Source organism: Drosophila santomea, chromosome 2L, assembly GCF_016746245.2.
Source record: "Drosophila santomea strain STO CAGO 1482 chromosome 2L, Prin_Dsan_1.1, whole genome shotgun sequence".
NCBI lineage: Eukaryota > Metazoa > Arthropoda > Insecta > Diptera > Drosophilidae > Drosophila > Drosophila santomea.
The window spans coordinates 3,580,845-3,592,957 of NC_053016.2; the positions used below are offsets into that span (position 1 = coordinate 3,580,845).

Genomic DNA, 12,113 nt, shown 5'->3' on the forward strand with positions numbered 1-12,113 from the left:
GGCATATGGGAATGCACTGGAAAAAAGGGGCAGAAAATTATCTCAGTAAGAGTCAAAAAACATAAAACTACTTATGTCTTTAGGTGCCCAAATAAGACTTATAGAGTGTTTCATTCTGAAAACTTATTCAGTGTGATATATTTTGTGTATATTTCTTCAAGTCATTGAGGATGACACCTGTTTTTTTCCGGTGTATTGCCCTTCGAGTGGGACTTCATATGCATGCTTCAGTTCTCTGCCGCAACGTGAGAGAACTCTGTGGAAGCGTAGAGCTCTGTGGAAATGGCCCCAACTCCCCGTCGGCAAAAGTGTCCCGTCCAATAAAATCTAATAACCACTTGGGGACACCGTTTGGGCACTCCCCTCCTCCACTTCTCCTATCGCCGGAGGAGTTCGGCGGCTCCAAGGGCCCAACAACTGCGGACTGCGGACGGCGGACGGCGAACCTTATAAGCAAGGTCTCTCTATTCACTTGCACGATTTTCGGCAGCTTTTCTTCTTCTGTATTATGACATTGGCACAAAGATGCGGCGGCGACTGCAGTTCCAGAAATTTACTTTTCCTGCCTTTATGATCGTTTGTCGGTCGTCAAAGGGCCTCTACGGGTGGTGGGTGTACGCAGGGGGGGGGGGGGGTTTGGAGACGAGGTGTCTAGGAGACAGCTGTGTGTGACATGGTCGCAAGTAGTTGGGGTATTTGGGGGTAGGCTTACGAAAGGAATTCGGGGAATTCACGAAATAAAGTAATCGCTTCAATGGCTGCTTCAAAATGGGAAACTTTTTAGTTCATTATAAAGAAAGTTTATTTTGTAGGCTAATTAGTTTATTATAGTACAGTTATAAAAGTTTTAGTTAGCAACCAAGCTGAGGTACGTTAACTACCTTTGTGTGAGATAGAAAAAACATAGCGAACACCACGAAAGTGCTCCAACTGAAATGCGAAAACGTTTACGAGATGGCACCTAATTAGGCAGAAGAACGCCGCCTGAAATTTACGTTTCCTTCGGTACTGGCGCATCTTTCTCCTCTGCAAACTATACTTACCAACTCCAATTGGCCCAAAAAATGAGTAAAATGCGCTTTTCCTACACAGAAAAGAAAACTATTCAAAAAATATTAATACTTTTACAAATTCAAGTTTCCAATGATCACATACATATCTAAGAAATGCTTTTAAGATACTATTTATTTTGTGTGGAATATTAGAAACGGTGCAAAATTAAGTTCAGTGCGCATTTCTGCACTGAGCAAACACGGATTCGTTCCCATTGAGTTGCCGATGCGGCCGGGTCAGAATTATGGGCGTAGTTACGACCGGACGGACAGTCACATACATCAAATCATAAAGCAAATGGTGCCGACAAACTAACTGGCCGGAGCCAAAATGGCAGAGTGGCCAAATAACCAAATAGCCCGGGCCGACAGCCCACTGACATTTACATTCGCCCCAAAAAAGACAACGCCAGGGCAAATGAACAACCGATACCGCCAACCGATGGCCAAACAACCAAACAACCAAACTAAAGGAGTCCCAACAACCGACGACAACGAGAACGTTCCGCTTTTTTGCGTTGGTTCCGGGAAACGCAACAAAATTTCACAACGCACCAAAATGTTTCCCTTCCTCTCAACTTGGCCATCATCATCATCATCGGCACCATCCACATCATCGTGCCCCCACTGCATCTCCAAAGCCCCAGGAAGACAACAACACCTTGACCAAAAGCAATAGCCAACTTCAAAGAATCTTCCAACGGCCACGCCTCGAACACTAGACAACAACATTGTTGGTTGCTGTTGTTGCTACACCGAAAGAAAATTAACTATTGTAAGATTCGGATTACATGCTGTACATGACATAAGCTATTAGCTTACTTAGTAAATACTCGCATATTCATTTGAAACCTTTCGTTTAAAGTTTGGTCCGTTTATATCGTACTTTAGTTATTACTCCGCATTTCTTTCGGTGTAATGTTTCGTTGTCGCTTTTTGCTGTAAGTGTTGCAGATCGAAGGTGGAATGTTGCCGCGTTGTCGTTTGCCGTTGATGGGCTTATTAGAGTTAGTCAGAGTTGTTTCCCCTTTCATTTCTTTTTTTTTTGTCTCTTTTTTTTTTTTTTTTTGTCTGGGGCGGTGCGGAAACCTCAAAGCGAATTTAGTGCGCTCCCGCCCCTTCCGCATCCGCCGCCCCACCTTTTCGGGGCTGTCCCCTCGCGTTTATGACGACAATGCGTTTGCTGTCATAATTATTAGTCAAACACAAACAATGAATTTCATAATTTTCCCATCAATACGGTCCAACAGCTCCAACGCTTTGGAGCTCAACGGTTTGGAGCGACGTTCGTAAACTTCGAAAGCGTTCAAACATCCGCTCTTCCCGCACGCGCCGCTCGGGAAGAATGCCCAACTCTTGGCCGGAGGATGAGCTGGATACCACGACATGGCCTGGGGCTCTGGGCTACTCCCAAAGCGGAGGGGAGGGGCGGCACTCTGTGGAAATGAAGCCGTCGCGCATAAAGTGTGAAATTGCTGGCAATTCGCAGAGACGCTCCATTCTCGGCGTTTCTCAGTCTTTGGAGGCTGTTTAGAGCCTGGACTAATGGGAGATGCCAGTGCACTCAGAGAAAAAGCTGCAACTCAGCTCGTTGCATAATTATTACAGACCATAATCCCTTTTGTACTTTGAAAGTAAGTGAATGCATCCGGAAAATATATACTCTCGAATCTGGTGATAGTATCATTCAAAACTGCTTGGAAATATGAAGATAATACTTTTAAAAAATATTTACATTCCACTTTGGATATTTATATGTCAAGCTACAGCAGCTGAATCATCTATCCAAATGCTAGTAGCTTTAAAGAATTTCTCTCAGTGTCGCTTGCACGCTTGTTCCATTGAATAGAACAATATCCGCGCAAATATTTGCAGAGAGCAGCAAGCAGGTCGTGTTTAAAATGTTTAACCACCCGGGGAGGAGGAGTGTAGAGTGGGTAGGGAGGAGAGGGGAGTGGGGATGGGGCAGAGGAGCCGGCTGGCCACGGCAAACAAACCAGCACAGAGCCATCCGAGATCTGGTCAAGAATGGGACCCAAACTGGGACGCAGAACTCGGACTCATCCATAATTGTTGTTTGATCGTTGTAATTGGTTTGGTTTTGGTGCAGCTGAAGCACAGGAAATGCAACAGCAACAGCAACAGCAACAGCAACAGTGGGGACTCCATAAAGACAACATTGCAGGCGGCTTTACATTGATCCGTTTAACGATTGACAAACGCGGCGATCTTTTCGGGAAGTCAGAGTTGAGAAGGGGGTAAGGGTAAAGGGGTGTGATGGCCATGGAAGGAAACCCGGTCGGCATTCGCTTTTGAACTGCACTGTATGTGTGTTGTGTCGTTATGGCCGCATCTTTTTGTAGTCGATAATAAAAATTGTAAACTTTGTGGCACTCTGCAGCTGGAGCAAGAGCTGTTTGCTGGTGGTGGAGCTGGTGCTGGAGCTCCACCCTCGTTCTGGAATGGACAGCCCACTTTTCGCTATAAAATCTCTTTCGAGCTCTTTCAGCGGACACGCCCGGAATTATCTGGATGTTTCTGTGTGGGAAATGGGGTGGCCCAATATCTCTCTATCTATCTATATATCATGCTCTTGTGGGTGGTCCTTGCGATCGATGAGATAGCGCCTGCTCCACTTGTCCAACGGCTTGTACAATTTGTACGACATTATTTGACTAGAAATGTGGAGCAGCCAGTGGAGGAAGTGGTGGGAATATGTGGGTATTTCTTTGTTTTAGCCACACTATTGTCGATCTTGTTTGTTGTCAAAGGCTTGTTGGGAAGTGGTGTTTGAAGGTGTGCACCTTAATGCTACATTAATTGCCCTTGTTGGCACTCGAACGATAAACATCGGTACAAATATTTGATTTTAGTTCTCTACAAGTGTGTAAATAGTGTAAGTACAAGAGTGGAATCGAAGTGGAGGAATGCTAAAAGGTAGAAAGGGTGAGAAAAACTTTTTAGAAAATTCTGGAAATATTCAAGTGTTGGATCTGGAACTGAAAAAGGAAACTCCGTACCTTTGGTAAATGACTATAATATTGATTTTCTTGATTTCCTGTTTTTTGAGACTTAAGATTGCATTAAATCCATAAAACAAGTTCAGCAATAAAAAGCCATGTGCATAATTTCCTTTAAGCTATTGTCTTTTATTCGATCGTAAATTAAGAGTCCACAATTTAACTTAATATCTATAGTTAATTTACGCAAAGTCAAACTTTCCTGCTAAGCTTACGTCACAAGTATCCAAGGCTTAAACCGAATTAACTAAGACTAAACTTACACTAAACTAAATGCTGTTTAGTCGTACTAAGATTACGATTACGAAATGGAGGGATTCGTATTCATGAGAGCTGCAATTGAGATTTTCATTTATTGAGTGGGTATGGGTATCAAAGAGTGAGCAATCAGCTGAGGAAGATCAATCGCTGACGGCCACCAAATCTCTGGAGGATGCGGCAGTACTGGAGGAGCCCGTGGGCAAGCCCAATTCCGAGCTGGAACTGGAGCCGGAGCCAAACAGATCACTTAGGTTGCCACCCACCACACCGCCCACGCCGGCGGCCAGGTTATGCGTCAGGCTGTGGCGCCGCAAGTCGCAGTTCCGCCGGAAGACCTTGCCGCAGGAGGCGCAGTTGTACGGCTTGATGTCGGTGTGGGTGAGCAGGTGGGTCTTCAGATTGGAACGCTGGTTGAAGGAGCGGTTGCACACCGGACACTTGTGCGGCGACTCCTCCATGTGCAGGATCTTGTGGACAGCCAGCGTGCGCGACTGGCAGAATCCCTTGCCGCACTCTGCGCACTTGAAGGGCTTCTCCTTGGAGTGGATGTATCTGCGGGTTACAAGAATGATTTGGAAGTCTAAATGAAATATTGGGATTCTACTATCTCTCAAAAGAACCTTCAAAGCTGCCCCCTCATTCTACAAAGAAGTGGCTTATTCCCTATATATAAGATAATGCCCGACCTACCTATGATCCCTTAGATGATCCTGCCTCCTGAAGGCCTTGCCGCAAATGTCGCAGGAGTAGGGCCTCTCGTCCGTGTGCGTTCTTTCGTGGATGAGCAGATTGTAGGACTTGGTGAACTGCCGGTTGCAGAACTTGCAGATGAACTGCTTCTTGGACCGCTGGGCAGCCGCTGCCGCCGCCGAGCTGCCCGCCTCCTCCAGCCCGCCCACCGCACCTGCACCTGCACCCACACCGCAGCCAGCCGCACCCGAAATGACACTCATCTTGTCCTGGTACATGGTGGCCTGCAGCGAGTGCAGAGCCGAGTCCGCTTCCGACTGGCCAAAGGCCGAGGCATTGAACATGAAGCTGCCATAGCTGCTGTCCAGGTCGCCCGCCTCGAAGGACAGGGCATCCTCGCCATCGAGCAAGGGTAAGTCGCATTCTGCTGCCAGTTCGGCGGCTGTGGCGCAGTCCAGTGCCGCCTGTTGGTTGGCAGCAGCTGCTGCAGCAGCCGCAGCAGCCGCCACTGCAGCAGCAGCACTAACGGTGCCAATCGAGGGCAGAGGCAGACACTTGGAGGTGGCTGGTGTGCTGGTGGAGGCGCTGCTGCTGCTGCTGGGCGAGGATGTGGCAGCAGCTGATGCTGTTGCTGCCGTCAAGGGCGGTTCTCCCGAGGAGCTGGAGGAGCAGCTCGACTTCAGCTCTATATTGGCTATATCGATTAGCGAGGGCAAGGCATTGTTCTCCGCTTCGCTGCTGCTGCTGTTGCAGGTGGTGGCGTTGTTGCTGTTGCTGCTGCTGTTGTTGCTGTTGGAAAAGCGGAACACATCCGATTTCCCGGTCAATCGCTGGAGCGCCAAATAGGATTCCAGTGCCTGGAGATTCAGGGCTGCTGCTGCCGCCGAATTGGCCGGCAGCAAAGCGGCCTGCTGCAGACTGCTGACCATGGTTCCTTGCAGCGAAAGAACGACCGCAGCAGCCGCTGCAAGATCGTTGGTTGCTGCAGCAGCCGTTGCTGTTGCAGCTGCCATGGCTGCGTTGCTGGTCTTACTGCCAAGCGGCGATGTTGCAGCGTTGCACTTGCTGCCGTTACCGTTGCCGTTGCAACTCTCGCTTTTCTTGTGCGCTGCTGTGGGTGTTGCTGCAACACTGGGCTTGTGGCTGCTGTTGCTGTTGCTGTGGTGCTTCGATGTTGCTGCGCTGCTGGCTGAAGCTGCTGCTGTTGTTGCGCCCGCCTTGAGATCGCCAAGCGACTCGGCTATATCGCTGGTGGCTGCCGGCGAGGCTGCTGCCTTGGCCGGCAAATCGCTGCAAGTTGCAGCTGCAGCTGCTGCAGCAGCAGCGGCACTCAAATGCTTAACTGCCTCCATAAAAAAGTCGAATCCACGCACACACTCAGCTGGATATCGGGATAAAGCCTCGGGGCTGCGATGTTGCCGTGGTGATTTTTTTGTGTTTTTTATTGTTTGGCGCACCTACGCAGGTTGAGAGGTTCGGAGCGCGTCCACATGAATATTAAAAACCACACGCCATCATAAATCACGTCTTAGTCACGCTTTCAAAAGTCATAAAAATCGAATTTGACGTCTGGCCAAAAACGCAAAACAACAAAGTGCAGTCTCAGCCAAGTTAACTCAAATTGGCAGGCACGCTTTTTCGACTTTTTTCGTTTATTTTCGATTTTTTCAACCGAAATAATATGGTAGTTCTGCTGGCTGGCACACGCGAACAATTTGGGAACCAGTGATCTTTAAAATGATCTTCTGTTACTATTAGTTAACTTCCGTTTAATCCAACTTCCGGTCTTAAGCCACACAGAAACACATGCACACACACCCACACACGTGTTGAGCTAGGTATATACATATGTACACGTATATATAATATTGTTTATTTTCTCTGATTCTGCCAGTTCTTCTTCTTCCCTTGACGTCGATCAGCCGTCGCTGCACACAATATTGGTAAAAGATCACGGAATAACTAAAAGTCCATTGCTCTGCGGACATATCGCGGACCTGCGCTCACTTGTTGATCGCCACATCTCTCTCGCCATTGGCGATCGCTCCCTGTGAGAGCGGATGAGAGCGTGGCCCACAAGATCGCCCGCAAAAAGAGCGAGCGGAGAGCTGGAGAAATTCAGGTTGGCCAGGTGCAAACTCGTTTTGTCTGTGTATTTTGAGCACCTTTACTCCCGCTCTCACCCACACACACACACGCACGCACTTAAATCGCAGGTAGAGCGAGAGCGCGTGCAAGGTGAGAAAGAGAGAACCGGTTTCTGCGGTTAATATGCCTGATTTTGATTTTGATTTTGAGTGGGTGTTTTGCCCGCCCTCTCTTTCCTTCCTGGTCGTGCCATCTCCTTCTCGCCCATCGTGCCAGCTCCCTCTGGTTTGATTATATTCGCTTATTTATATAATTTTTGCAAGTAGTTGTTTATGATTCTTCTAGGAAATTTCGCAAGCTTTGCCAAGTACTTTTAACCTTGGAAACTGCAGAATTTTGACGGATATTTATAGGGTTTATATACATATATAGATTTAGGCACAAGTAACAGCTGTAACCGGAATTATGAACTTGCCAATAAGAAGAAATCGCACCTTATAGCTATTTGTATAACTATGTATGTTAAACTAATCAATTATTACTCTGTCTAAAAAATATGGCATAGATCAGTGTTTTATGATCTATCCTATCAAACACGAGTTAAGAAATCTGTTAAAGAACATCCCTTAATTCCCTAAAATCAAACGTGATCGGCGGGCATAAAAGGATTGCGATCGCCTGATAAGGAATCGTAAGCCAGCTGTTTTCTGGACATCTAAGGATACCGTGGAGTTCCTAGTAAGAAATATGGAACAAAGGCTTAATCTATTAAATATTAACGATCTTAAAAGGCATCGGTTTGAAACACCTTGAGAGGGTTTCCTAGAAATTATTACACTTAAAATCCCTATGCAGTAGTTGATATTTTTCCAAGTGCAGCAACCTGCTAGCACTTGCAAATTGTGGCCATTAGTCAACGCGTTGATTTCTTCAGCCCCAAGCGCAGCCAGTTGATTGAAATGATTCTCCTCGCACGCCATCTCATCTCCGCAGAATTGCAATCGCCGTATGGCAGAAGAAAGAGCGAGAGAAGAATGCTGGCAGAAGAATCCAAAAAATACGCTAGCACAGCAAACCCAATCACAATTCGAATCACAGCCGCAATCATAGCTGAGACTTTTCAACTGTCAATTATTTCCTTATACTTTATGCAAAGCCTCCAGACGAGGAGGAGGCGAGAGGATTTGAGGATTCGGTGGGGGGGAACTCGGACTTAATGCGCTAAACGGCCCAAGTAAATGACCAATAATCATGGGAGCTGCCAGCTCTCCGGCTGCCGGTTGGTTGGTCGCTTGCTTGGTTGGCCACAAAATAAGCAGCGCATAAAAAAATGCAGCAGGAAAGAGCCAAGTCCCCAGCACCGGAGTGCAATTTATTTTTGCATTAAATTGCAATTTGGCCCGGGACTCGCAGTTTTCTACCATTTATACAGATATTATCGTGATTAATAATGCACAAACATGTCATACGCTCGTTTCGTGTGTGTTTGATTGGAGCGCATTAGGATCGCGGCATTTAATGATCCGGGAGTCTGGAATCTTCAGTCTGCAGTCTGCCGTCTAAAGTCGCGAGTCGCGAATCTCCAGACTCCAGCGATCTTCAGTCCCACGGTAGCAATTATGTCGCTTAGTGCCCGGCTTACGGATGATGATGATCATCCAACGTCGCAAGGATGTTGCTGATCCCTCGCTGGATGGCTGGATGGCTGGTTGACTGGCTGCCTGGTCGCTAGTTGGATCATCCTGAATGGCGGCGCCATCAAAAGAGAGGCTGCAATCGCGATTGCGCGCATTCCAAGGCAAACTCCGTCGTATTGACACAAGCTTCCTTTAAATGAAAGCCCCGGCTTAATGTCGTTATATTTCGATAGTCGCGCTTTTAAATGCTCGTTTCCTGTGCCGCCTCGGTCGGAGGTTCTCCTCTTCAGGGACACGATCATCGATTGCGGGGCTCCACTGCCAGGTCCCCAATCCCCAATCCCCAATCCCAAGTATCGTTGTCAGTCTCAAGGCAAATGGTACATGATTTCAAATTTCAAGTACCAGTTTACATAAAGATCGCACAGGCTTAAGCTAGCTGCACTGTGGAAAAGGGATTGAACTAAAGGTTTTGAACTAAGCCCTCTTAGGACACAACTGGCTACTTATAAAGAAAATATGTTTTTTTCAGTGCAAGGGAAAAGGAGAAACCAGTCCCTCCTGCTCCTGGCTGCCCTATCCTTGCCCTGCCTTTCGGTTCCTTTCCTGGGCCCAGCTGGGTTGGGCGATCCGAGGGAATGCCTCGAAGCCTCACAGCCATCTGTCACAAGGTCCCAGTTCCAGTCGAAGTCGAAGTCGCATCGCAGCCAAAGTGGAAGTCTCCGTCTCCACATCCAACTCCATCTCCATCGCCAACTCCAACTCCACATCCAACTCCAACTCCATCTTCAGCTTCAGTCGAGTCGAATAAGAATGCGCTAAACTTGATTCCTTCGAAGCGAGCGCCGAGTGCGCATGCGTGGGCTGGAATTACATGATCACGATCAGCGATAAAACTTGATGTTGTACATAGCAGGCGACATGGGAGCGGGACGGGATCCGGATCAGTGCAAAAAAAAATGGAAGAGAGGTGAGGATCGGATCTGAGCGGAACAGGGAAGGGATCAGATCGATCCATCGCCCCATACAAAATGTCGCAAAAGTCGTACAAATCTACACGGAGCTGCAAGATCACAGCCAGGTTCACTCCAAGAGCCAGCTGAAACAACGGGACACCGACAAACGATCCCGGATGCACTTAAAGAAATCACAGGAAGTCCAAGGACAAGTCTAATCTAATATACATCTCTAGGATACTTTTCTTTTTCAGCTATAGTTACAGAAAATCTAGTCTAGTTTCTAATTTACTTTCTAATCATATGACAAACTTAGTGAAATGCAAAGTACTGCGTATTTTCTGCACGTGTAACGATCCTCGTGGTCTTCGGGCCTTCGTCGATCGCCCCAAGTCGTGTCAAATTATTGATTGCTGTCTTTTAATTTGATTTTGATTTTTCCACCGACTCTGTCATCTTTCCGATCGCAAACGATGGCTGGCTATGAAGGGCGGCTGTTTGGGGGTCGGGGGATCCAGAATTATTAATCTACTGCTTTGATTTGAAGCGACACACCAACGATCGTGACAAAGAAAAGTAAAAGTCATAACACACATCTAGGGCGGCGATAAGATCGCCAAGATCACCGGCTTAACACCGATCATCTGGTCTATTGTTTTGGAGTGACTTTTTTTTTTTTGTATTTTTATTGGAACTGAGTAATTATCGGGGGCGTACGTTTTTGGGTGCCTCAGTCTTAGTTTCAGGCGCAGTATTTCTTCTTTTTGGGATTCCCTGGAACAGACGGCAGCTCATTAGCCGCAGGCGTTGCCCCTGATTGGACCAACTATAATCCCTGACAGAGATTAGAGGCCCCGGGTTTTCTGGGGAAAACAAAAAAGACAGGCGGCAGTCGATAGTTTTGTGGTTAGATGTCGGTTATTGCTTTTTACTTCTCCTTCTCCAACTTCGATTCCCCGTTTTTGACGCAGATCTCTTATCGCGTTTTACGTGAGGAATTGACATATCTACTTGGTAATTTGATCTATTGAAAAGACCTCGCTGCGAACTGTTTGTTGTCTTTTTTTTTTTTATCCGAAGGTTGCGTTGCCCTGCGACAAACAATGGCCGGGAATCATAATTACAATGGATTAGAGAATATTAATATTTTGGTTGCCTTTCATCTTTGCCGTAGGTCAAGACCCATCGTATTTATCGTATTTGTTGTTTTGAAAGTACTTGAAATCTTTTCGTTTATTGACATAGTTCTTGAGCGGGCAAACAACAAATGAGTTGGCGCATGGCCTGGCTCATCTGCAAATATGTGTGGTTCTTCTCAGGTTGCTGGAAGGGGAAAGTACTGAAAATCGAGAAATTGATAGATTATGGAATAAAGTAGGATAACTTGTTCGGAGGGTCTTCAATATGGGTTCGGCTTACACGGCTTGTTGGTAGAAAAGTTGGTAAGAGATGTACTAAGCGCGATAATGCATCAGCTAACGAGGAACGGAAGTGTTTAAACAATAACTTTTTAACTTTACTAGTTATACTATCTACTTATCTACTCAAAACCTTTGCGCTATGTATGTAAATCCTATAAATTTCCCCTTTTTTCTGCGCTGGCGCCACTCGCGAATTGAGGCACGCAATATCTTGGGAATTTCCGCCATGGTTGCCAATTTCTGAATTGTTTGGGCCACGTCCCAAGTGATTATGCATCACACTCGGACTCGAATTCCCACACCCAATTCAATGCAATGCCAATTGCTTGCCAAGAACAGTGCGAATGTGAAATGTTTCCAATTCCCTACCAACAAAAAAAAAAAACAAAAAAACATTCCGCGAATGATTTGCATGCCTCTGGAGGAGATCCGATCGGAACCGATCCAAAACCGAGTTGCTGGTCGAAGAACGAAGAACTGGTCCAATCAAATCGAAACCATCTGGCCAAGTCGAAACAGTTCGTGGGAATCAGTTCAATACAATTTGCATGCACAAATGCTCAAACTCAAATTTAGACTGCGAAGAGAGTGTGGTGGTCTTCAAGTCGAAAGATCCTGGGGTCGAGGGGCACAGCGATTGTCAATTAATTGCAGCAAAACGGGGCAAAAACCGTACGGCAACAATGGCAAATTGTTGCAATTTTCTCGCGGCCAGAAGTAGTAAAAGACGTACAACTGCCGAATTATTGAGTGACTGAATGAATGGCTTGAATGAGTGACGGCCGAAGCCTTTTCGTCTTGCATCGCTGAGTGGGGCATGGGTTCCACAGTGAAGCTTCGCGGAGAAGGACGCTCAGTTCATGATAGAAATTTCTTAATACATTTTAGTTAGTTAAGCATTATTCATAAGCCTGAGTAAATACTTTGACATACTTTGAGTTGCGGCTAGTTCGTAGTGTTCGTTGAGGCTTCCCTGTACATATAGGAA

General features: G+C 46.6%; 2 protein-coding genes across 2 annotated transcripts; one reads left to right on the forward strand and one right to left on the reverse strand.

The window, feature by feature from the left end:
- The first annotated feature begins 2,173 nt into the window (after nucleotides 1-2,173).
- LOC120458495 lies at nucleotides 2,174-2,699 on the forward strand. Its single transcript, XM_039646162.2, is given in 2 exon segments — nucleotides 2,174-2,324; nucleotides 2,326-2,699. Coding segments are annotated over 2 exon segments (321 nt in total). The 5' UTR covers nucleotides 2,174-2,264; the 3' UTR covers nucleotides 2,587-2,699.
- Nucleotides 2,700-4,200: 1,501 nt separating this feature from the next.
- On the reverse strand, nucleotides 4,201-6,967 carry LOC120458494 (protein sister of odd and bowel). The gene is made up of 2 exons (XM_039646161.1): nucleotides 5,024-6,967; nucleotides 4,201-4,885 (listed from the first exon to the last, which is right to left on the reverse strand). The coding sequence occupies exons 1-2, from the start codon at nucleotides 6,373-6,375 to the stop codon at nucleotides 4,474-4,476; spliced, it is 1,764 nt and encodes a 587-aa protein (XP_039502095.1). The 5' UTR covers nucleotides 6,376-6,967; the 3' UTR covers nucleotides 4,201-4,473.
- Between the last annotated feature and the right edge of the window lie 5,146 nt (nucleotides 6,968-12,113).